This window comes from Dipodomys ordii, unplaced genomic scaffold (assembly GCF_000151885.1).
Source record: "Dipodomys ordii isolate 6190 unplaced genomic scaffold, Dord_2.0 Scaffold139, whole genome shotgun sequence".
In the NCBI taxonomy this organism is placed as follows: domain Eukaryota; kingdom Metazoa; phylum Chordata; class Mammalia; order Rodentia; family Heteromyidae; genus Dipodomys; species Dipodomys ordii.
This window is the reverse complement of record NW_012267355.1, coordinates 3,250,140-3,277,680: the sequence shown is the minus strand read 5'-3', so window position 1 is coordinate 3,277,680 and position 27,541 is coordinate 3,250,140. Positions and strand designations below refer to the sequence as shown.

The 27,541-nt window shown below is 37.4% G+C and overlaps 1 protein-coding gene across 2 annotated transcripts in view; it reads right to left on the bottom strand.

Moving 5' to 3' along the window:
• Dph5 (diphthamide biosynthesis 5) overlaps positions 1-27,328 on the bottom strand; it is a 32,779-nt gene extending 5,451 nt beyond the window's left edge. Inside the window, exons 1-5 of one of the 2 annotated variants that reach the window (XM_013031404.1) lie at positions 27,203-27,328; positions 26,490-26,652; positions 19,055-19,179; positions 12,491-12,599; positions 5,131-5,251 (exon numbers count right to left, since the gene is read on the bottom strand). In XM_013031404.1, the coding sequence (XP_012886858.1) occupies positions 5,131-5,251; positions 12,491-12,599; positions 19,055-19,179; positions 26,490-26,652; positions 27,203-27,216 (532 nt within the window). In that variant the 5' untranslated portion in view covers positions 27,217-27,328. Of the gene's footprint in view, positions 1-5,130; positions 5,252-12,490; positions 12,600-19,054; positions 19,180-26,489; positions 26,653-26,822; positions 26,956-27,202 lie in introns of those variants that run through there. The other variant, XM_013031405.1, reaches the window with a different exon arrangement.
• Between the last annotated feature and the right edge of the window lie 213 nt (positions 27,329-27,541).

Sequence of the window (27,541 nt, the reverse complement as noted above, 5' to 3'; positions counted from 1 at the left end):
GATTCCCTTTCTATTACACAATTTTTGAAAGTTCAACACCTTTATTTATTCATTTACCTTGAACTTCTAAAATGTTGTTACTTCTTAATTTATTTATAGAGTCCTGGTTTAGCTATGCAGTCCAAGCCAGCTTCAAATTTGTAATCCTCTTGCCTCCAATCTACTATGTGCTTGGGACTGCAGGAGTATAAAACCACACTCAACTTAAAATGTTATTCTAATTTACTGATTCTGTCAGTATTGGGATTTGAATTCAGGGCCTCCTTGCTTGGCTGTCACTCTACCATTGGAACCATACTTACAGCCCTGCTTTAAGCTAGCTATTTTGAAGATAGAGCAACACCAACTTTTCTGCGTAGGCTGGCTTTGAACCACGATCCTCTGGGATCTCAGCCTCCTGAATATCTAGGATAGAGCAACACCAACTTTTCTGTGTAGGCTGGCTTTGAACCACGATCCTCTGGGATCTCAGCCTCCTGAATATCTAGGAACACAGGTATGAGTCTGTAATATCATTTTAACCTTATTGTTCATAGAAAGATCTTTCATATTTTCATTTTATGAAAACTTTGCTTTTAATAATATGCTCTACAAGAGATTTGATTCTTAAAATGAAGAAAGCTGGGGAGAATTTTTACTGGCAAATGTACTTTAGTTGAACCTAAGACTTCATTATGAATGAAGCCTTAATCAAGTTTGACTACTTGTTCCTTGTCTTCCCATAAGTTATAATTTTTTCATTCCATGTTTGCTTGCTAGAATGTAAGCTTCTCCTACTTAGCTTAGCTCCAAGGTTTGGCATAATGTGAAAGTAGCCAGCAGAAATTCCATAAATATTTACTGAATAAATTTATCCATATGACTCTCCCACCACCAACTTACCAGTTCATTTTAAACTACCTTTAAGAAGCATCAATTTCAGTTCCCTCATAGTCTTTGTTGACTTCTCCTCTAGTGATCTTTGTTCTTGGTGTGTGCATGCCCGCACGCACGCGCGCACGCACACACACACACACACACACACACACACACACACACACACACACAATCCTGCTATCTATCTATCCATCTGTGGTTACAGCATGTATTCTGGTCTTACCTCTTCTAAATTCTCTCTAGTTTCTTATCATGTTTGTTTCTTACTATTCCTTACAGGGTTTGGCCCCTAACAAGCACTCAATAAACACACACTAATTTAAATGATGAAAATGTCAGATAATTAAATGACAGTATCTATAGTTGGAGATTTTGGGATCACAAGCTCCCATACTTCACATCTCTGTTCCTGCTTTGGTTATCAGAGCAGGAAAGATAATATTGCTTAGCTTTGTTTGTATTTCCCTAAGAAAGCCAAGAATTCAAGAGCTGAAGTTGTGGTTCATCATTCCTGTCTCTCCATACATAGAACTTAATTGTGCCTTTAACTTTCATGTGTGTAACACATGATTTAGTTCCAAGTTACATTTCAAAATTCCGATTGCAGGCTCAATGTCTAATAATCCTTAGCATACCCAATGAACTGAACTACACAGGGCAAGCAATTAATAAATTTCTATAAAACATCTTTCTACTGCTTCCTCAAAGCTTTCCAAATATTAATGTTCCTGCTATCCTCTCAGTGTTAATGGATACATGGGGAAGTTTCCAGGCATCCTATAGCTTAGACTTCCTTCTCTGTTCTATTTTTAAAATTTTCAGTGTTCTTGTAAAATATGCTTCCATTCTATTATCTGAACTCCACTGAATCCCCACTGCCATCCTTCAGTTAAATATAAAAAGTTTTTTTCCAAAGGAGTTTTTTCCCCATAACATTTTGAGCTTCAACCCATCATCACTGGCCTTAACTGGATCTAAGCTTGGACTAACAAATCTGTCACATCAATTAGTAAGTGCTTTACAGTGCTCTTGTTAGTAATGACAAAAAAAAAAAAAGTAAGACTTTCCACATGGAAAATCCAAGGGCCAATGATAACACTAACTTAATTTCTTTTTTCTTTTTTTTTGGGGGGGTCCGGTTGTGGGGCCTGAACTCTGGGCCTGGGCGCTGTCCCTCAGCTCTTCAGTTCAAGGGTAGAGCTTTACTACTCGAGCCACAGCGCCACTTCCAGCTTTTTTCATTTTGCTTATGGGGTGCTGAGGAATCGAACCCAGGGCCTCAGGCATGCAAGGCAAGTGCTCTACCACTGAGCCATCTTCCCAGCCCCCACTAACTTAATTTCTAATGAAGCACTTAATCCCTTTGGCAATAACATAACATACCAAACAAGTAAACTGTAGAATATAGACATAAGACAAAAAGGAAAATGTTAGAAGACTTTATAGCTTGAACCAGATGCAGAACCAATTGGGCGTCAATATAAATAGAATAAAAGAAAATGTATTCTGGCTAGATTGAATGACCTAACAAAGATTCAAGATTTTCTGTGCCAATAAACTGACAAAAAAAATGCACCAGATAAAAAGCTTAACAAACTAACTTCCACAAATATTTGTTCAGGAGGTATACTGTGCTAAACATCTAGGTGTTTAGAAGAGAGAAATGAACCAGAGAAGTCCCTGCTCTTTGGAAGTAAAGAAAAATAAACCAAGTTGATAAAGGGATTCCAACAGGTGGTGAGACTACACATAAATAACATAAAGGAGGAGTCACTGAGGGAGCACAGGGTACAGCAGATGAGATCACAGGAAATTCTACTCTACACTGGGAGCTGGCAAACTTGTAAAAAGGGCCAAATGACAAATATATTTATTAGGTTCTGAGCATCATAAAGTGTGTTACAAATGCTGGGTGCCGGTGGCTCATGCCTGTAATCCTAGCTACTTAGGAGGCTGAGATCTGAGGATTGCAGTTCAAAATCAGCCCAGGCAGGAAAGTCCGTGAAACTCTTATCTCCAAAAAACCACCAGAAAACTGGAAGTGGTGCTGTGGCTCAAGTGGTAGGGCGCTAGCCTTGAGCTGAAGAGCTGAGGGATAGCACCCCGGCCCAGAGTTCAAGCCCTATGACCAAAAAAAAAAAAAGTGTGTTACAAATTATTTCTGCCCTTGCAGCACTAGTTACCCTATATAGATAATACATAAATGAATGCAAAGGCCATGTGGTGATACTTTTTTTTTGTTTTTGTTTTTTTAATGTTTTTTTGTTTTTGTTTTTGAATTCAGGGACTGGGCACTGTCTCTGAGCTTTTTCGCTCAAGGCTAATACAGCACCACTTGAGCCCCAGCTCCACTTCAAGCTTTTTGATGGTTACTTGGAGATAAGAGTCTCATTGACCTTCCTGCCCAGTTTGGCTTCTAACAATCTTCAGATCTCAGCCTCCTGAAGAGCTAGGATTACAGGTGGGAGCCATTGGTAGTCAGCTGGGATACAACTTTCTTGACCAAACAAGTATCAGGCCAGAACTGATACCCTGGCACTAGTTTACTAAACCCTGCTCTGAACATTAATTTCTAGTTTCAGTACTATGTATGTAGTAGAACGGCAGTGTATGTAGAATGGCAGCCACTAGTAAAAGTAAGCTGTATTCTTCTCCACTAAGACATACTGATGGGATTGTACAAAATGATAGTATCTTTAAGTAACAGAGGAGTAGGTATATTATGTAAACTATTTATTTATTTATTTTTAGTACATAGAAACCTTTCCTAATGTTCTGAATATGTGCATTATTGTAGAGGCCAACATTATGGGTCCATCTCCTGCCCTGCTGATTGACTTCCCATACCGTATTACTGAAAGTCTAATTCAAGTATGTTTCCAAGATCAAGGCCAGTATGTGAGCTTTTTGTTACCAATAAATTATAAACTACATATGTGAGAATAAGAATTTACAAGCATTTGCTGGGTGTCATTGGCTCATGCTTGCAATTCTAGCTAATAGGAGGCTGAGATCTGATGATTACAGCTCAAATCCAGCTTTGGGCAGGAAAGTTCATGAGGCTCTTATCTCCAATTAACAGAAAATTAGAAGTGGCGCTGTGGCTCAAAGTGGTAAAGCACTAGCCTTGAGAGAAAAGCTCAAGGACGAATGTGTAAGCCCTGAGTTCAAGCCCCACAACCTACCAAAAAAATAAAAAATAAAAAGCTGAATGTGGAGCTGTAACTCAGTGATAGAGCACTAGAGCAAAAGAAGCTCAAGAAAAGTACCTACCCTTGAGTTAAAACCCTGGACTGGCAAAAAGAAAAAGAAAGGAGGGGGGGGGGAGGAAGTTTTTAAGAAATTAAAAATATTAAAAAAAAACCCAACAATTAATCCTGGTCCTTCAACCATACAGTTTGAGAAGAATTGCTCTATACAACCCCATGCAGCAGGAGTATATTCCTTTTTGAAGGAACAAATGTGTCTTTTTGAAGACAAAGGTTAAGAAATGTTCTACAATGTTCTCTCTCTAGTAAGCATGAACACTGGGATTTAATCTTTTGATTCCAACCTTAAGTATCATTTCAAAGTTACCAAAGATATCACTTGGCTGTGTCCTGTTCGCTAGTTATAGTTTAAAAGGTTAACACTAGCATTTCTTTTACAACATATGCTGTTAGAATATAGCCTACTAAACATGAAGCTTTCAGGGCCTCTGCTAAAGCAAAGCCCTGAGTGTGGGAAGAGCTAGCATTGCTCTTTCTACACTAAAGAAGAAATAAAATTTGGGCAGACAATCCAGGGAAAAGAGCAATGAATAATAGCTTTGCCACCAGTAGCTGGTCAGGAGTGGAGAAATGGGTTTTGACTTCATCTGTAACACAGACTGCAGTGAGAGGCTCTGCAGTCTCTTTCAGATGTACCAACCTGTGATTCTGACAGAACTGACTCTGCAGTATTCAGAGGCATTCCAAGAATATGAAGAAAAGTCTGGGGTGGTGGGAATAAGTGCCCAATGAAAGTCTCAGTTACAGGAGGTGGACAAGGGGCCATGGCAGACAATGTGTAGGATGCAGAATGTCAGAGAGGATCTCCAGGTTGGGAGGAGCAGCATGAATTATAGCAACACAGAACATCAAGTAGTGCTGGGAGCTGAGAGTGGGGGGAATGGGGCTGGCCCACGCCCTTCCTTACCTTTCACTAGCTGCCCTTAGAACAGTTTTTACTTAACACAAAATCAAAATCACTCTATGAAAATATCCAAATTCTCACCTAATAAGCATAATGTGTGCATGCCATTCTGTCTGTTTTTCTTCACTTTGTCAAAGAAGCTTTCTGGTCTCCAAGTGTCTGTCCAAAACACAATAGACACAGTCTCTCCAAACTTATACAGCTAGAAAAGACAAAAACATTCATCAATGATGAAGTAATTCATGACTAATTCATTGAGAAAGACAGAATAACCAAAATAAAAAGTGAGAACCAGACAAGATAAATCACAAATGAAATCTGTAGCAGAAGTTCTTATAGTAGCAGTGCTTTTCAGAAAACTTTTTTCAGTAGGAAGCTTCTAGTAGCTCAGGATAGCACCAGGTAACCAATTTATAAGTTACCTATATAGTGGCTAAAAATACTAAAATATAAAGAATCCAGAAATTAAAAAAGGCCTTCTATCACTTGAAGCAGATTTCATAAATTAGGATTTATTTTACAGATGAGATCACCGAGGCTCAGAAGAGTCAATTGACTTTGCTAAAGTCATCCAGCTAGTTAATAATGAAGGAGAAAACTCCAAATAGGTCCAAGAAAATGCTCCTGTCTGTTGTACTATCTCAGCAAAGCACCCAAGGCACATGATCATTCCAGCCACTGCTCAAAACCTACACCTTCTTTATATAGCAAGATTCTATTTGTTCTCAAAGTCCAATGATACGGTTCTACTAACCAACTTTCCTCCTTTGTGCTCAAGTAGCCTACCCACTCACCATTACTGACTGCAACCAAGAGGCTGGCTTCTCTGAATAAAGCTTACTGTAACAGTTCACTTACATGTATCCAGTTTTGGATGGTATGCTGAGAAAATCTAGTTTTCAGTTCTAGTTCTACAATTTGTTAATTGTGTGACATCACTCTAAATCTGTATGTCTAATAGAGGAATAGTGAGAAATGCTATCCATTCTACCCTTAGGGGTGTGAAGTCCGAACAGCATATTCAATGGCTAAGCGATTATGTTAATACTAGCTTTTATCCAGGAACTGGACAAAGGAGATATATTTTCAAAGACAATGTATGGCAAAACACACTACTAATGTATTATATAAAGATCTAATTCTTTCAGCAGTGTTTTAAACAATTTATAACATATCTGGAAAGCATTCTAGTTCTCTATCACAGATTAATTATGCACTGAATACTGTGTGACTTGAGGAAGTCATTTACCTTTCTAAAGCCTTTATTCTCATTTGAAAATATTGGTCTGATTCTGCTTCCAGTAGTCTAAGGCATCAGTTTCAGAGGTACTGTGAGAGGTAATGGGGAAGCAAGGAAGGAAACAAGAGAAGGTGGGACACTCAGGGGCATTCATCCCTGCTTCATCAGAGCAGCTCAACTTTCTCATATCTTATATTTCAAGGTCATAAAAACTTTGGGATGTGTGGCTCAAGTGGTAAAGTACTAGCTGTAAGCATGCCAAGCAAAAGCACAAGGCCTTGAGTTCAAGGCCAAGAACCAGAAGGCACAAGTGCATGTGCATACACACACATGCGCAAGCACACACATACGCACGCATACACACGCACGCGCACACACACACACACACACACACACACACACACACACACACACAGATGAGTATAGTAACAACAGCTCTAGCAGCACAGTTTGTAAGGGTTAAATAATAAAAGGGCATGTTATGTGCCCAGTAGTGCCCTTTACAGTTAAGAGCAATGATGATGCTTATTATGATGACATGAAAATGTTCTAAAATTCTGTGTCCTGACAGAATCTAACTGCTTCCCTTACTAGAATAAGGGCAAAAATTACCAAATACCTGAAGTTATGCTTATGAGTCAATTCTGATGAGCTCAACTAGATATATTCTAAGACTGGACTTCTTACTCTCTGGTCAAACGTTGAAAGATTAGTATTATTTCCTTGAAAATTTTTCATAGGAAAACCATTAAGGAACAACTTTAAATATCAATGAAATACAATTATATATAAATACTTTAAGTAGGTCTTAAATGCTTTAAGAGACACAGAAACATAGCTATGGAAGTAAATAAGTTCTCTATTCTAAAGAAAAGATGTCTCTTTAAAAGAGAGTTAAGATGCTAGTCACATAAAAACACTAACTGAAGTACTCTGTGTAAATGTATCTTTGAATTGTCTAATTCATGGGACTAAAGGAAACTCCACATAAGCACTGCCTCTAGGACCCTGATTTATAACTGGAAGCACCTTTGTGGCTGCAGGACAAACTTCTTCAATGAATCCTAGAACATTATGCAAAGAGTTTCACCATTCAGATGTCAGTACCTCAAAGACCAGAAGGACCCGTACTCTGTGTTTCACAATCAGAGCACTTACCAGCAAGCTATAAAAAAGAAACTAGAGCAAGCAACACAGGACAATAACTGAGGCTGCAGAAGTCCAAATACTGAGTTGTCTCCTAATGTGAGCCTTGATGAGGGGATTGATTGTTCCCAGCACTGTTCCCATTGCGGTTTCTAACAAACAAAACCTGCTGTTTTCTAAGAAAACAGTATAGAAAACACAGATTTTTAAAATTTTAACCTAGAGTAACTCAGAGACAGAGCAATGGACCTAATTCAGATTAAATTGTGCTTAATCTATTAGAGAAAATACAAAAACCACTTTAAAAAAAACCCAGCACAACGAAAATACTCAGTTCGAAACCATCCAGTCACTCATTATATGTAAGGTAGTCCTAGAGTGAGAAGATGCGATGAGAGACAAATAATCCTAGGTAGTAGAAGGTAATTATCAAATTTTAAGTGTCCGGCACCCCCAGTGCCTAGGCATTGTGTAGACATAGCGAATACTTCTGACTTGCTCTAAGCAGTGTCTCTAATTCCTGTCTTGATACCAACTGCCAGTTCCCATCCATTCAAGCTATACAGCTTGTACAGAGGTTGACCACTCATTTCCTTCCTTCTGCCTTGCTTAGCAGCCCTCAGCAGGACCTCACCAGATTCTTACCTCTTCTCTCTCCATTGTTTTTTAATTTTCACAAATGTAGATGCTTTGTAAAACCCTACTTATAATTAGTCATTAATGCATTTATTTTATATTAGTAATGAACCCATTTTCTGTGTCTACTAATTTAACATTAATATTAACAAATATTATAGACATGTAAAATTCGAAATTTTAACTTGCTAAAAGAAATGTGGCTCAACATGTATCTCATATTTTATGTAGCTTAAATTAGTTTAATCTGTGAAGAGTGAGGAAATGCAGTCAGCAGACCTGTCAAAACAGAGACACGTCTGTTTGGATCACATAATTGAGTATTTTCTTTTCTAGATAGGATACTATTGCTGCAGTTGTCTTATTGCTGATGTACTGCTTTTATCTCCATAACACTGATGTGATAATTAAGTTTTACTGAAACTAAAAAAAAGATTATGGGCATAGCCATACACAAGGTATATGGACCAACTTAAAGTTGACTATGACTGAATGCACAGAACAGATACAAAATGTATATGCCTACATATAAATGAGAAAACTCATTCATAAATCAAAATTTAAAATTCAAATAATTCCAAAAGCAATAGCTAATGTAGGGGATAAATAAGTAGTTAAGTTCAAATATGAATTGCACTGATCATGAGTTCAAGGCCTGGATTATGCTGTTTCAGAAAATCAAAATAAGTAACAATAGAAAGAGTAGTAAATAGAAAATGGAAAAAATTTAATAGGCCAATGATTTAGCATATAGTCAAAGAGTTACTGTAAACTAAAGGAAAATAAAAAGCTTGAATGAGTTCTACAGTTACAGAGCTCTGATATCCTTGATAACTAGTTTAGTGTATTGGACTAGATTTCCTCACTCCTACATTAGTCCACAAGACCAATTAAGGCTTTCAAAAACAGGAAGAACTACTACAAGGTCAACAAGGATTATTGGGAGTGTCAAAGCATTAAAAAAAAAAAAGGAAATGAGTTGTTACTTTTTGAAAGAAATATACATTTTCCAGAACAGATATGTATTATATAAACAAAAGAACATTTGGTAATACTCAAGGTCACTCAGGCAACGGCAAGAGAAAGTGGCAGCATTTCACAATGAGAAAATTATACAATCCTCTGCCTGAAAGTAGCTTCAACTGATGAAAGTTTTTACCCAGAAAACACTGCTACCTGTTTTCATAAAACTGACTCATTTATCTGTCCTCTGAAGTGTTTCAAAACCATTTTGGTCACTAAATTTTTGCCAAAGATTTTATATATTTTGTCACACAAATGACTGATGAAGATGATAGTTATAGGAGGCTTTATAGGTAATCTCATCAGCAGAGAATCTTCTGAGTATGCACAAGTCTGTGTTCAATCCTCAGAACTCCTCCACACGTACAAAAAAAAAAGGAAGAAAAAAGGAAAAGATTTAAAAACAGAAATGTTTCAGAATATGCAATGCCTTTCTATATTTGTTTTGCTAAAAGGCCATGTTAATTGTTCAAGAAGACTGAAAGAAAATATAGCATAACAAGTGTGGATGCCTCTAGACTGACAGACCATGGATTTTTTTTTCTTTATACTCATTGCATTTTCTTAATTTTCCATGAGTCAGCCACTTATTATCAAAAGTTATTTTTCAAACAATAAAGCAGAAGCAATATGAAATATAAGCATTTCCAATTCTGTATGACTAACTGGTAAATGCTTCTGCAGAAATGCTCATCTTCAAGCAGTCAAGAAGAGCTAGAGTGTGGTAGAGTATCTGCCTAGAATGTGTGAGTTTCAGATTTCCATCCCCAGCAATAAAAGAAAGGAGAAGGGGAGAGGAGAACAAGGAAGGGGAATGGAAAGGGGAAGAGAAAACCCAAGAAAAGAAGGACTTTACTCTTCTTGTTGTTGTGTACTAAAAAATCAACGAACTTGTCTAGCTTTAGATATTTTCTTTTCATTAGAAAAACCTGAAAATATCAAAGAATGATAGTTACTCAGGATTTCAAATCTCATGATTTTAAAAGTTACATGCTTAGAGCTAATGTACAGATTCAGCTTGACATAAATGCAGCCATCTTGATCAGAACCACCATGACTGTCCATGCTGGTTGATTTTTTTTTCCTGCACACTTTCCCAGCACATCATAAATAGACAAAACTATTAGGGGCTGGGCACCGGTTACTCATGCCTGTAATCCTAGCTACTCAGGAGGCTGAGATCTGAGGATCACGATTCAAACCCAGCCCGGGCAGAAAAACCCGTGAGACTCTTACCTCCAATAAACGACTAGAAAACCGCAAGTGGCGCTGTTGCTAAAGAAGTAGAGCACTCACCTTGAGCTGAAGAGCGCAGGGACAGCACCCAGCCCAGAGTTCAAACCCCACAACCAACAAAAAACAAACAAACAACAACAACAAAAAAATCTCTTAGAGGTTGTATGTGGAGCTCTATAGCTGCATCCTACTGTCAAGAATCTGTCTACATCTTTAAAATTAGCCAAACATAAACAAAATACATTCAACTTTAGTCCTGACCCCCTTTAATAAACCCAGACCTTGTGACTCACATTGTAGGAATTCACCCATTTTAAGGTTGCCCACAGTATGCTCTTGTCAGTAAGTGCCCCAATAAACACCACTATGTGCAATTCTGGATTGTCTACCTCTTTTCTTTGGTCTCATGGCACCTTGGAGAGTGTTCTAATATACTAAACATTTTGTTCTGGAACAACTAAAAGTTATTCAATAAAAATCCTAAAAGTTATTCAATAAAAAGTCTGAATGCTCAGTCTATTTTGGTCAAGGCAACTTTTGCCAAAAGTTGAGAAACAGATCAGCTTTCTTAGTTTCCAAATCTATAAGTAATGTCTTAATCTCTTATCTATCAAACTTCTTGTAATTCATTTTTAACCACTTAATTCTGTTATCCTTTAGGTAGCATAACATTTGCCTGTTTCAAGTGTATAATTCACTAAGTTTTAGAGAATTTAGAGCTGTGCCAGCCATCACCCTACCCAGCTTTCGAACACTTTCCTGATCCCACTAAAATCTCTTACGTCCATTTACAGTTAACCCCTGTAATGCCCACCAAGTAAGTTCTGCCTGTAAATCTGCTTTTTGGGAACATTTTCTATAAACAGTATTATACAATATGATCTGGCTTCTTTCACTTAACATATATGTACTAATTTCTCCCACAGCCCTCAAAGTTGCACCTCTCTGCCCCAAACAACAACAACAACAAAACAACGGCCTGGTTATTTTTGAAATTATAGGAAAGTTCTTTCACAGAGAAAAGTGGTGCCTACTTCCCTTTTGAAAAATTATGTAAGAGCACAAGACAAGCTGTTAGCATTCTATATATTGCAAGTGCATTACTGGAAACAAAAAGAGAATTAACATAGTTCCTTCTAAGATTCCTTTCTAGGGTTTTTCACTTGTGAGTTGGTGGTTCTCAAAGCATGGAACTTGTACTAACACAGCTTCAGAAGCACCTAGACACTTGTTAGAAATATAAATCCTCAGACCCCATCCCAGATCTACTGTGAGAGTCTGAGGATAAGACATAGTATTTAATCTTACAAACCCTCTAGATGATTCTGATCAACACTAAAATCTGAGAAACACTCATTCAAGTTTATTTTTTCCAAATAAATACAGAGTAAAGGAATATTAAAGGAAAAAAATCTTTTCTAAAATTTCTAGCTACTCAGGAAGCTGATATCTGAGGAACTCAATTTGATGCCAGCCTGAGTAGACAAATCCAAGAGAATCTTACCTCCAATTAACTAGCAAAGAGCCAGATGTAGAGATATGCTGAATAAAGAGAACACTTTGAGTGAAAAAACAAGCAAGAGCAAGAGCGTAAGACCCTGAGTTCAACCCCCAGTACAAAAGAAGAAGGAGAAGGAGTAGGAGAAGGAAGAAGAAGGGAGAAGAGAGAAGGGAGAAGGAAGGAGAAGGGAGAAGGGGAAGAGAGAAGGAAGAAGAGGAAGAGGAGAAGGGAAGGAGGGAAGGAAGGAGAGAAGGAAGGAAGAAAAGAAGGAAAGGAAGGAAGGAAGGAAGGAATAAAGTCATCATTATGCCCTTGATGACCAAAAGTAAAATAGTAAAAAAATATAGTCCTCTGCAATGCTGAATAAGTCATTTGTAAGAATACAGAAAGAATATAAAAAATACAGTCGAATTTGTTGATTATGTATATTTTCCATTTTTCCGCAGATAAAATTAAAATATTCCAATAGCTAAATCTAAGTGCTTACTCCAAGAAACAGAATAAAAAAGTTTTGGAGAAACTTGCTATAAAGAAAAGCAGTATATACTAAATAGTGTACTATCAAATGATGTTTTATAATTCATGAAATACAATAAAATCTCCTTATAACTTATAAAAAAAGAAAATTACACATGAAAATGCTCTCTTTGCAGCATTACCTGTAAACCACAGCAACCTACAGCATTCATGATGGAAGCATTGTGAATCACTCGATAAGGGATTCCCAACTTCGTTGCTCTCAGAATAAGATCACTGTGTGTTGTAGCTCTGCAGTGAGAAATCAAATACACAACACTAAAATTTTAAAAGATTTTATGCATTTAAGTCAAGAGTTGCTTTTCCTCAAATTCTGCTTACGGTTTTTAATCTCTGTCCTATCCATGTCCTTTACAATGTGGAATTGGAACTCCAGTACTGGTAGCTACTGAAGGGCAAATTTGTTTGCTTGTTGTCCTGTGGACATCTACAAAAGACATCTGTGAAATATAAACTAAATCATTTCCTTCTTGAGTTATAACTCATTGGTCTCAGGGCCTTTTAAAATTCATTAAAAAAATTTAGCTGTACACATTTATAGACTACAATAAGATACTCCAGGATATGTATACAATGTGTGATCAGATTAACTTAATCGGCCTCACCTTAGACATTTGTCATTTCTTTATGTGGAGACACTGAAAATCCTCTTGACTTGCTATTTGGAAGTATCAATTAATTGTTGTAAACCATAATTATCCTATTGTGCTATAAAACATTAGATGTAATTCCCTACCCATTAATCCTCCTTTTTTGTCCCCTTCCCCCATGTACTTCCTGGGCTCTGACAATCATTAGTGTAAACTCTACTTCTTGGAGAACAACTTTAGCTTCCACATATAAGTGAGATCCTTTAGTTCTTCAAGTTGTAAATTATGGCAAAAATACACCCAATTCTTTATTTTTCTATTCAATTTTGAAAGTTTTGTTTCTGTATTCTGAAAAATGAGGCAGAACACACAGAATGTTAGCTTTTAGTCTTTCTGTTAGAATTCTGTCTAATAGAATCTTGCTTGGAGTTTATATCTATCTAGTAGTCATTCTATAACTGTTTACAGTCTTGATGCTGTGTAAAATTTGTGTATGTATAATTTGTGTATATGTGTGTGTGTTTGTGTGTCTGTGTGTATGAATGCATGTTCTGCCTGTTGCCTTTTTTTTGAGGTAAGTCTCATGACTATAATTGGGTAGGCTTGGTTAGATTCTGTCTCTACAGAATATATGAAAATATATTGAACACTGTAAAAACTAACCCCACATCAATTTAGAACTGCATTACCAAAGGCTTTTTCCCCCTCTTGATAAAAATGCCAAGCCCTACTGGGGCAAGTGACATTAGCATGTTTGAGAAACTGCTTACAAACAAGCAGAACCTGTCAACTGGTCAATGCATACCAAGTAGGAAGATCAAGGGCTAACCCCATGAGGTAGCCAGATACAGATTAGCCAGTATCCACCAGGGAAGCCTGTTTTTAATCACATAGATAAAATAAAAATGAGTATGAAAAATAACTAGTCATTTGATTTAGAGTTTTTTTTTTAAAGCATGAATGCCATTTGGAAAGAATAATTTTAGTATCACTTTCAACAGGATCACACTACTTATTATTAGGAACAAGAAAAGTGAGCCTTTTGCTGTTATTTACTATTCTTTTTTCAAGTTAAGTAGTCTTATTGTTATTAAATACAGTAGATAAAAAACTTATCTATCAAAAATTCATTTAAATGATCAGATTCATATATAAACATACATGTACATACACATACAAGTTTAATATTTTTGGTTATGTGGATTGAGTCACAGGCTGACAAATACTCAAGAATATTTTCTTAATAATATACTTGGTATTTTCTGTTTGTTTTCTTAATTTTTTCCCATCATTTTATTCTTTTTTTTTATTTAAGTTTTATTCTATTTTAAAGACTTAAGGAATGGAATCAATAAAATAAAGTACATAAAAGTGACTAGCTTAAATGTACAAGACTTGATATGACTTCTAAATTTTCTTTTATCAGATCAGTTGATATATTGGACGTAGTTGTGGTTGGTGGCCTGGAAATAAACTAACATTTCCAGTAACGATGAAAATTACATTCTCATGAGCAACTACAAAGAATATAAATTAGAAATACTGCTTTGAAAAATAATCTGACAGTTACTTTTATATATTAGAAATGTCTTTGTCAACAATATTTGATTATTTGATCTTGAAAACTTATTAGAAACAATCTAAAATGTGGAGAAGTAAAGAGGGGGAAGGAATCATACACATTAATTTATAAAACCATGACTTTATCCTGGAGGAAAAAAAATGGACTAATGATAATGCTGACATTCACTGAACAGTTAACAGTTCAAGTGTAGTTCATTAAATGTGAACAGACAAATGGCCTATATTAGGGCACATTGGTGACAAGTGGTGTGTGCATACACTATTAAGGCAAAGGCATACAACTGAAGAATAAAAATTGCATGTTCAATTACAAAAAATTACATATTTAATCTACACTATGTATTTATCATATTGTATTATCTATTATAGAACCACACATTATTTTATATACACATATTGATATATGTGCTGATGTACCACACATTTGCACACATGTACAGACACACAATTACAGAATACACTAAGATCCAATATAGAACAACAAAACCATGATTAGAAAGAATTTTCCTAATGAAAACCCATTCAAGGCCTTATTAGATAGTGTGGCTCCTTCCTATGTCTACCATCTTCTCCTTTCCTTTTCTTTCAGTCACTGTACAGCAGCCCACCCAAACCTTTCAGCCTTCTTGTTTCCCCAGTCCTATCTTCCTGTCTTTCCCTTTTCCTCTTTTCAGTCTTCTGACACTTTCTTAACAATCACCTCTACAGAAAAGCTTTTCTATATGACCCTGCATAGATGAGTCTCTTTTTACTATGTCTTTTCCCCCTTTTAACATTTTAGTTCTTTTTCTTTGATTACTGTTGGCTTTCCCTACTAATGGCAAACCCATGTGTTCAGGAAATTTTGACACAAATATGTGTATATTTGTGGATAAATGGATAAATGTCAGTCGAAGATAATGCATCACCCTTTTTTTTCTTTGTTGACTTTAAGAAATACCCCAAATCTTCAAGAAATACTTAATTCATACCAAGTACATACTAGGGAGACAAAAATGTGAAAGGTAGACTACCAATGCAGATGTACAATGTTATTTATGACATGTTGTAAAACTAGTAAAACTAGTATTGTTATGAGTTAGATATAAGAACTCTTGTGTTGGGTGCATGGTCACCAGTGGTGGGCTGAGGAGATTTTGGAAACTTTAGGTGAGACCTAGCTGGAAGAAGCAGGCTACAGAGGGCAGGTCTTCACAGTGTATTGTCCCTGGTTCTTTCCTATCTGTCTCTATCTTTCTCTGCTTCCTGTCTGCCATAGTAAAGAAGCTCCTCACCTCCCATCTTACTACCATGATGTTCTGCATAAGCAGCGGGAACCAAGCAACAATTGGTTGAACTTTCTGAAATCACGAGCAAGGTAAGTACTTTCTACCGTTAGTGTTTTCTCAGGTATTTTGTTCACATATGCAAAAGTAACCAAAGCATAAAGTATGGCGCAACATGCCTGTAATCCCAATTCTGGGGAGGCTGTGACAGGAGAATCACAGATTCAAGGCTAGCCTGGGCTACATACGAGGTTCTGGGCCAGTATGAACTACATGGTAAGACTCATCTTAAAGTATAAAAGATATATGTTGACATAATAAAGCACAAAAGCAAGAAAAGCTGTTTTGAAAGATGAGTACTCTGGCAGAGGCAAGTGATGGAGTAGTAGAGATGGAGGAGGTAGCTTGAACTAAGGTGTGAAGGTGAGAAGGATCATGACATTGGTAAGCATGAGTATGGGCTTTAATACAAAAGTGGCAGAATACAGACAGATTAGTATTTTCAATATCTGCTAACGATAGAGCTGATAAAGATCTCATCTGTGAGCCCAGGTAAGGTTTCCAAACTGTGGCTTTACAAATAGGAATCTGACCACACTATGGGTAATGACTTAAGAATTTGTGAATGGACCACCAAAGGTGTACAGTATATGAAGTTGGATTAGGCAGAAGGGGCAGCTGCATTGAAAAGGAATGAAATGACATGAAAAACTGGATAAAGCAAAAGCCAATAGCAGGGTTTCTCAGACTAAAATGAAAGGCTCATTTTTAAGGTTCTACATTGTCAAGGATTAATTGTTCATTTGTTTATTTTGCCAGTTTGGATTTTGAACTCAGGGCCTGGGCACTGTCCCTGAGCTTCTTTTTTTTTGTTCAAGGCACTTTTTTGATCTACCACCTGAGCCACAGTGCCACTTGTACACTTTTCTGTTTATGTGGTACTGAGGAATTGAACCCAGGGCTTCATGCATACTTGACCACTAAGTCACATTCCCAGCCCCGAATAATAGTTTTATAAAATGTAATAAAAATAAGTTACTCAAGCCAAGAGTCAATGGCTAATACTTATAATCCTGGCTACCCAGGAGGCTTAGATCTGAAGATCCTGGTTCAAAGCTAGCCTCAGCAGAAAACAGTCCATGAGACGCTTATCTCCCATTAACCAAAAATAGATGAAAGAGGAGGTATGGCCCAGGTGGTAGAGCACCAGTATTAAAACCAAGAGAGAGCTTGAGACTTCGAGTTCAAGCCCCATAACTATTCAGACTTCAAGTTCAAGCCCCATAAATAACTATTCAGAAAGCAAAACATAAAACAAAGTAATACAAAATAAAAGCCCCGTGTGTGTGTGTGTGTGTGTGTCTGTGTCTGTGTGTGTGTTAGGCTTGAACTCAGCGCCTGAGAGATGACCCTGAACTTTTTTGCTCAAGACTAACACTCTACCACTTGGGTCACAGCTCCAGTCTGGCTTTTTGGTGGAGATGGGAGTGTCATGGACTTTCCTGCCTAGGCTGACTTTGAACTACAAACTATGATCCATAAATCTCAGCCTCCTGAGTAGCTAGGATTACAGGTGTGAGTGATTGGTGCTTGGCTAAGCCCCACATTTTTAATATTAGATTCAGTAGATATAAAATTTACTTCCTAAAACAGTTACAAAGGCTTCTAAAATGCTTACTCTCAATTTCTATATGTATCCCATTGAGCACTAGAAAGTCTGTGTGCTGGCACCAGTGTGTAAATATCACTCTGAGTAGCATCTGTACTGTGAAACTGACACTGGGAGTGACTGGTATGCAGGAAAGTAAAAAGCAACTCTCGACTGCTTGGCCAAGCTGGGATGTGTGGTGGGGAAGAGTCCCCCATGGAAAACACAGGTATTATGCAGAAGTCGAGGGTGATAATGAGAAACTTCTGTAAGAGTTAGAATATACTTAAAGCTAGGATTTTTAAAATTTATTTTACTATCCTATTGCTAAAAAAAAAAGATAGGTACTACTAATTTTCAGAAAGTTAAATTTACATAAAACAAGGTCAGAGGCTACTAAATATTTCTAAATGTGTAATTATCCACAGTTATTTGTAATCAAACATAATTATGATACAGAATCTTTGGCTATTCATCATATAAATTATTTTCTTTTTGACAGACACATGCATGCACATGTAACTCCATTGTTTTTAGAAACATTCTTGATGGTGGGCTCAGAGTGATTTAATTGTCCTTATGTTCCTTAAAGCTGCAACATAAATCCTGAGTGACCAGCTGTGGACAAAGAACTCTGCCGTTTGGCTTGACATTAGAGATTGATGACGTTTGACTAGACAAGTAGAAGCCCATCTTCTTGGTAATGAGAAAGAACAGAGCTCCCAATGGATATAAGGAATTGAAATCAAGGGCTTGATAAATGATAAATTCAAGGCAAGTAAAGTGACAGCAGTGTTGTCAAATATTAGATGACTAAAAAGAAAAGCCTAAAGGAAGATGAACATGTTTGCAATTATCTGCAGCAAATAGCAGGCATGACTTTTGATAATGGGATAGTTTATTTAATAATGATACACTTAGTTAAAGCATTTTGTTTCCAACATGATCTAAAACAGAATCAAAGAAATGAACTTTAGAGTTGATTCTTCATAATACAGTAGCACATCTTTACCAAGCAGATTTTCTTCATTAATCTCAAAGGCAATGGAAATTTATACTGTGCCACTTTATTTATTTCCTTTAGCATTTCTGATATGATGTAGCTGTGCAGCCTAGCTTGCAACTATGATGACCCTGAATCTGTGATCCTCTAGCCTCAACCTCCCAAGTGCTGGGATTACAGGTGTGTGTTACCACACCTAACATTAACTATGAAATTTAAATAGGGCTTATGTAATTAGGACCTGGCAAGGAAATTTTAAATGAAATAGAATGGTTATTGCAGATTAATAAAAATATATAAAATTTAAATAATGGAGACAGGAAAGGTGGGTACTCAATAAATATTCAATGCACATATGTGAAAAGGAACCATGTAACTTGAGGCTAGGAAAGATGAAGAAGAATGATGGAGGGGTATCATTGATAAAGATGTACTATACTTACAAATTGATATTTTTAAATGATTAAGTAAATTCATAAAATATGTATATATACACACATATAGAATTCAAAGTATAATCCCTTTGTATATCACCTTTATAATAGCAATAAACTAAATTAATTTTTAAAAAATTCAAAATGTCTGCTCTGACTTACCCAAACGGATCTCCAACTACAAGGAACGCAATATCACTGATATCAGCATCCTTTAAAATATTATCTGCTTCTTGTTCCACTTCTTCTCTATCAGCAAGAATTAATTTTCTTCCATAAAACTCTTCCTACAGATTTAAGTTCAATAGCAAAATAAGAGACAGCAGGTAACTATGCACATACACACACAGGCACACACCCCAAAACAATCTTTGTCTAGAGCTGTGCAAAACTTGGCAACTATCCAAATACAGATCGTTTAATACAACTCATCAGTGAGCCAGCACTCTATATCATGCTGCAATTAAACTCTGTCTTTGGGGCTATCATAATATCCCAAGAGGAGGCCGACCTCTTAACATCTGAGGCCTCTAAATTTGGCTCTAATAGACCAGGCAGAACATTAGCGAATGAACAGAGAATATGTATGCATGAGTCCCAATTTAGAAACATGATAATACAGAATATATTAAACACTAATGATAAACATGCAGGGTGGTTCAGATTTTATTGAATTTTCTCTGATAAAAATCTATGGCACCCTGGCTAAAACAAAAGCCAACATCAAGAAGACAAAACCAGCAAACATTCTTTTGTAATTTTAAAAGACAAATTTAAAATTGTATTCCCTATGCTGCTAAGAAGGAAAACCTTTAGGAAAAAGAACTGGATTCTAAACATACAAGGACTTTTGTAACAAACTACTTTGTGAATTAATCTTTTGAAGTTCAAGTGTAGAGAACACATTCTGTAGAATAAGCCAATGAACCAGTGTTTATGTGGTACTGGTAAAAAAAACCCTGGGCCAAAAAAAAAAACCTAAAAACGAATTAACTATGGGATAATATGCACCTCTAATTAAGTAAAAGATGCATAGATAAATAATACCATGTTTTACATATTGAGAAGCTGAGTTACAAAAAGTTATGAGGGTTGCTGTAACTGAGGAGCATCTGGCACACAATAATATTTGTCAAACAAATGAGCTAATGAACAAATGATTAAACATCCCAAGATCAATGCTACAGGTGAAATTCTAATAATTATTTCCTAACACTTAACGCCTTCAACGTGAAAAGGTTTCCATTGAGGCGTAACCTTCCATAACTGCCCAATGTCAGTATTTTTATAGACAAAAAAATGCTCTCATTATTTCCACTTTGCCATATATTTTTATCCCTTATCATTAATTTTCTTATTTTACTTTGATTTTGTGAATCAGAAAACTGAATAATTAAAAGAATTATGTTTGTAAATCTAAGAAGACATCATACATGATTACAGAAAACTGAAAAAAAAAAAGTTCTTTACTGAACTAACATGTCCTTAAAAAAAAGATCAAGAAGCCACACACTAGCATGTGGCTCTATTCCACATTGGAAAAATAATCTTTTTTTTTTTTTGTAGGCCGTGGGGCTTGAACTCTGGGCCTGGGCGCTGTCCCTCAGCTCTTCAGCTCAAGGCGAGCACTCTACCACTTGAGCTACTGCGCCACTTCCAGTTTTCTGGTGGTTTATTGGAGATAGGAGTCTCAGTCTCTCCTGCCCGGGCTGGCTTTGAACCGCGATCCTCATATCTCAGCCTCCTGAGTAGCTAGGATTACAGGTGTGAGCCACCAGTGCCCGGCTGGAAAAATAATCTTAAAAACTTTTAAATCTACTTCTTGAAACTTTTATTTTTATATCACTCCAAATAATTTATCCAAAACAGACTTCAAGTTAAAATTAGCCAGAAAGGATAAAGAAAGTGGCTGCATATTATTAAAGGTAATGAGCCATCAAGAAGATATAACTATGTAACTATGTGTGTGTGTGTGTATATATATAGATATATACATATATATATATGTGTGTGTGTGTGTGCACTAAACACTGGTGCATCCAATTTCATAAGACATTGCTGGTCAATAAATAAAGGGACACATGAGTCCATACATAATAATTCTGGGTGGTTTCAATAGATCATTCTCATCAATATCCAGACCAAAAAATAAAGTCAACAAAAGAACTTCAGAACTTCATTTGTTCTTAACCACAGAACGAATGACAAACATCTACAGATTATAACATATAATAGCGGTAGAACATACATTTTTCTCATCAGCCTTTGGAACTGTCTCCAAATTACAACACATTTAAGGACAAAAATACCAAAAACCTGAAATAATTTCTTGTATCTTACCAGAATATAATGTAGAAAACAACAAATACCAATAGCTAAGAGACACAACAGAATCAATACAAGGACATGAAAATTAAAAATATGCTTTTCAATAGTAAACAGGACATTAAACAAATCAGGAGAGAATTAAAAAAGTTCTTGAATTAAATGAAAATGAAAATATATCTTAATAGAACCTTTGATATATAAGAAAGGCAGTTTTTGTTTGTTTGTTTGTTTGTTTGCCAGTCCTGCGGCTTGAACTCAAGGCTTCCACTCTGTCCCTGTGCTCAAGGCTAGTGCTCTAGCACCTGAGACCCAACACCAATTCCAGCTTTTTCTGAGTAGTTTATTAGACATAAGAATCTTACAAAGTTTGTTGCCCAAGTTGTCTTCTAACCATGATCCTCATATCTCAGCCTCCTGAGTAGCTAGGCTTACAGGCATGAGCCATTGGCACCTGGATTGAAAGGCAGTTCTAAGTGGTATCTTATAGCTATCAGTGACTATGTTAAAAAGTATGACAGATTTCAGTTAACTACCTCATGATGTAACTCAAGGTCTGAGAAAATCAAGATAAACCAAATCTCAAATTAGTAGCAGACAGAAATTATAATTATGGTACAAATCAATGAAATGGAGAATACAAAAGTTTAATTGAACAAAGAGTTGGTTCTTTGGAAAAATAAACAAGATTGACAAACTCTTACACAAACTAACCAAATGAGAGAAGACTTAAATTAATAACATTAAAAACAAAAAGGTATATTAAAGCAGATACGTCTAAAATCTAGACGATCTGTAGAGGATATTTTTAAAATGTATTTTTCTAACAAATTGGAAGATATAGAAGAAATAAATGGCCTACCAAAATTGAATCAAGATGATATAAGCAAACTAGATAGATCTATAAGGAGCAATGATAATGAAGCAGAATAACAAATTTCCCAACAAAGAAAAGCCCAGAATTACATGGATTCACTGCTAAACTCTACCTGAGCATTAAAGACCAATGCTCTTCAAACATAAAACAGCAAGAGAAAAATGCTTCAAAACTATCCATACAAAGGTAGCATTACTCAAATACCAATACCAGAAAAGGGGATACACACACACACACACACACAAATACACATACACACACAAATACACATATACAAAAACACACACTAAACCAATTTTTCAGATAAAAATAGATGCAAAAATTGTGAACAATTACTTTGTAGTCAAATTCAACATCCCACTAAAAAGATCATATACCATGATAATGTTGGTTACATTCCAGGGATGTGAGGATGGTTCAACCTATGCAAGCCAATAAACATAACAGAACACACAAATATAATGAAGAGCAAAAAATTAGATGATCATCTTATAGACATAAGAAGGCTTTGACAAAATTCAACATTATTTCTTGATAAAAGTCCTGAAGAAACTAGGAATACAAGGATTATACCTCAAAATGTAATGGTTTTATATGACAAACTGTCAATATTATACCATATGGGGAAAAAAAACTAAAAAGCATTTCTGTAAAATCCAGCATGAGACAAGGATGTTACTCTCACCACTCTTATTTAACATAGTGTCTGAATTATTAGCCAGAGCAACAAGAGAAAAAAATAAAGTACTAAAAGATTTATAACACTCATTTTCTGCAAAGTAGCAGAGAGAGAAATCAAGAAAACAGTCTCAAAATAAATACCTAAGGATAAACTTTACTAAGGAGGTGAAAGACCTCTATAATTAAAACTACCGAGCACTGAAGAATGTACAGTTTCAATGTAATTCCCATCCAAATCCCAATAATATTGTCCATAGAACTAGAAAAATTAATCCTAAAATCCACATGGAAACACAAAAGACCTCAAATAGCCAAAGAAATCCTGAACAAAAAGAGTAATGCTGGAGATTATCACAATACCTGATTTCAAATTATACTACAAAGCCACAGTTACCAAACAGAATCATGCCAGGTGTTGGTAGCTCATGCTTGTAATCCTAGTTAAGCAGGAGGCTGAGATCTGAGGATAGAAGTTAGAAGCCAGTCTACACAGGAAAGTCCATGAGACTCTTATCTCTAATTGACTACCCCTCAAAAGCTGGAAATGGAACTGTGGCTCAAGTGGTAAGAGTGTTAGCCTTGAGCATAAAAGCTCTGGGACAGTGCCTTGGGTGTGAATTTGAGCTCTAGGACTGACACAAAAACAAAATAACAACAAAAAACCCAGTACCATGCTGGCACAAAAACAGACATATAAACCAATGGAATAGAGTAGATAGATCAGAAAACAAGAAAATAAAAAAATCCTACATAGCTCTAGCCATTTGATTTTCAACAAAGATGACAAGAATCCATGGAGGGGGAAAGGAAGAGGGTAAGATATCAACTTGAACAAATGGTTCTGGGAAAAGCATATAGAAGACACACTAGATCCCTCTCTCACCCAGTATAAAATCAACTCAAAATAGCTATAAGACTTTAAGATCCTCAGAAAACTACTAGAGGAAAATATAAGGAAGGGACTTCAAGATATAAGCATAGGCAATGACATTATGAATAAGACTCCAATAGCTCAGGAAAACAATAGCAAGAATTAACAAATATAATTGAATGAAACTAAAAAGCTTCTGAACACAAAGGAAACAACTACCAAAATGAACAGAAAGACTCTTTGCCAACTATTCATCTGACAGGGGATCAACATAAAAGGCATATTTTTTAAAAACATAGCCAGTCACTGGTGGCTCATGCCTGTAATCCTAGCTACTGAGAGGATCACAGTTTGAAGCCAGCCACGGCAAGAGAGTCTGCAAGACTCTTATCTCCAATTAACTACCAAAAAGCTGGAAGTGGAGCTGTACCTCAAATCTTGAGCAAAAAAATTCAGAGACAGAGCCTAGGCTGTGAGTTTAAGCCTAAGGGTGCGTGCGCACACACGCACATACAAGCATGCGCACATATGTATATATATATATATTTTTTTTAACTCAAAAAGTTAGACATCAAAAGAACAAATTATCCAATCAGTGAATGGGCAAATGCACTAAATAGTTTTCAAGAAGAACAAAAAAAGAGATTCAACACTTTCAGATTTGTATTTGGAAAATACAAATCAAAATTATATTGAGTAGAAAAGAGACAGAAAATCCTAAGTTCCTGGCTACTAAGGGTAAAACTAATAAGACTTCATTTCAAAAAAGGGAAAGGGGGTGGAGGTATAGCTCAAGTGATATAACAAGCATGAGACCCTGGGTTCAATCCCCAGTTCTCATCCCAAGAAAAACCACACTGAGATTCCACATCACACCAGTCAGAAAAAGAACAAAAAAAACAAATGTTGGCAAGGGTTCAGAGAAGACGAAACACATATTCGGTGTTAAATGTAAATTGCTACAGTCATAGAAATCAGTACACAGGGTCCTAAAACCCTAAAATCCAAATTAGGTCCAACTATGTCACTGCTAGGTGCACACCTGAGGGAATTAAATCTAGCATTAAATAGATGCCTACATACCCATTTGTGGTACAGCACTGTCAAGAACCATATAAAGCAATCAACCTAGGTACCCATCCATAGATGATTGGATAAAGAAATGTGGGATGTATACACAATAGAGGATTATTTGGCCATAAAGAATAACCAAATTGTGCCACAAAAAAAAGATAAAATTAGAAACTATCATGTTAAGAAAAATAAGTGAAGGCTCAGGAAGACAAATCTACTAGGTTCCTCATATATGTGGAATCTAGATTTCTTTTTAAAGACATGAAAGTTGAAGAAATATTTGGGAAGGATACACGTGAGAGATGAGAAAGGGTAAGGGGCTGGTAAATATGACAAAGTACTTCATATATGTGCCTGACAATATCATGACAAAACCCCTTATTTTGAAAAATTGCACAAATTATGCCAAAACCATAAAACATTTGTAAAGCACTTTCACATCTTAAAACTTGACATTACCCTCCAATTACTTGTTTCCATTTGACAAATGAAGAAACTGACTGACATTCAGAAATTGGGAAATGTCTATTTCTAAACATTTTGTGTTAGGCACTGTGTTAAGTAAGAATCTATGAGAGAGACATTTTTACCCCATTTTACACAGTAAGAAACTAAAGTTAAAAGAAGTTCCCAAGGACACACACACACACACACAGAGAATAATGACCAACTGGGTCTCAACTTTCCTCTGTGCCATGCTCTAATTTAACACCTTATTCTACTAAACTGCTAGTTTGTCATCTTTTTCCATTCTGTTAAGATGTTTAAATTCATTCTAGTTTTCCTTGATCACTGTTTAGACACATTTCCATCATGTTGAGGTTAGATATTTTGATTCCACCCTAAGAGTGAAAATCAACAAATGTGCCCAATAGCTGTTCAGCAAAAACAACTTTTATTCCAATGCATGACCAATTCAAAGAACATATATAATTTCTTCAGTTTTAAAGTAACTTCTCTGGGTTGTTAATCTCAGAGGAAAGAGATCTGAAATTCTGCAGGAACTTTTTTGTTTGGAAGACTTGACAGATTCTAAAAAACTCATTCCCTCTTCTCATAATAAAGTCCATGCACGATTTTCTTTTATCTTCATCATTATTCCACTTGGAGTTTGACAATATACCTGAAACTGACCCTTCATCTAAAATTTGCGGAGCCCTCAATGACAACCAGCTAAATGTATAATACACTAACAAATCCTCTTGCTTCCTAGTGTCAGGCTTATGCTAGATATACACGTGGGAACGTGAGCCTCACTAGAAAATGTCTACTTAAAGATCCGATCACTCTGGATATGCTGTAGACAAAAAGGCGATCACCATTCCCCATGGAAATACTTCAAAGGGGTAAGCTTTCAGCTGGGTTTCTGAATATACAACCAACTCATTAAGGCCGGTTCAGTACCTCATTAGCACTCTCAGAAAGGATTTCTTGGGTATCTCATGAAATAAAGGATTGTGATAACAATCCCCAGGAGTATAAAACTTTCCTTCTCTCCCCCTTCCCCCCTTTGTTTACTGGAGGGAGACACAGCATTCCATTTGTAAGGTAGGACAAACTGCTCTTTCATTTTCCAAGTCATCAGGCTGGTGTATGATTTCCTATTTTGTACTCCTCCGAGGGAATCCTTCAAGACCAGGGGATGTGTTTTTAAAAGAGTCAAACCGGCAGACGCTGGAACCTTCTATTCTGCTTATTGTATGCTAATCAGATGCTAGACTGTTCTTTTCCCAGGAGGCTGCCTCCCCCCGCCCCCCCGCATGACCTACCAGGGCTTCCTTCCCTACAGTCAGGACTGAGGTGTAGGCCTCTAGGTAGGCCCGACTGCAGCGTCTCACAACTTCCAGACCCTTGACGGTGATGTCTTTGGCATCTCCCAGGCCCAAGCCGACGAGGTAAAGCATTTCCAGCCCCAGGGGGAAAGGTTGGGAACTGTGGGACGGAGTGAACAAGAAAGACCACGTCAGCTACACCGAGGACCCCCCCCCCACACACACACCCCAACCTGGAGCCAAATGGCTCCAGAGCAGCGGCCGGGCCTGTGGGACCCTCGTGTCACGCTGCAGGAATGAAAAGTGTTTCTAAAACAGAAATAGCCGCACCAGCTTGGCCCAGTTACTCGAGGACACGACCGTAGCCAGCTCGCCAGACCCCCACAGAGTCCCGATTGCTGGGTTTCCACATTTAAAAAAAAGAATCAGCAGCTAAGGCCGCAAAGACGCTCACGCCGCCGCCTGGGCCTCCGGTGCCGTAAAGCGCGGAGTCTTGGCGGCACTTGCGGCGCCGTTACGGCACTTCACGACCCTCCGGAGGGGGGCGGGGCCAGCCGCTGACTGGCTTTACTAGTGGTGACCCGCTGACCTCTCGGGTCGGAAGGTAAAGGGTCAGTAGGCGTCGGGGTGTTGGTGGAGGGCTCCAGCGCCGGCCCTGGCCCGGGGGAACGAACCTGGCCTGCCCACGTTCCCTGCCACCGTTGGCTTACACGGGCTTCAGCATCCCCGCTCGGGTCTCGGGTAAGTGCGGTCACTCGGAGCCCGGGAAGGGCAGGTCGGGATCGGTCCGGGCACGGCGGACGGCAGCTTGGCCCGGTACCCCCCCCCCCCCGGCCCGTGCATCCTGCTGTCTCCTGGGCGAGGCGTCAAGCTGGCAGCCCCGGCGGCGCGTGGGCGCCCATTTCCCTGCAGGCCCTCCTCCCGCCCCCGTGACCCCTTCTGTTTGCCCCCGTGACCTTCGGCCGGCCGGATTGCCCCACAGGCCCTGGCCTAGCCATCCTCGATGCCCGGACGCCCGGATCTCCCTGTACCGAGAGGAGCGACCTTCC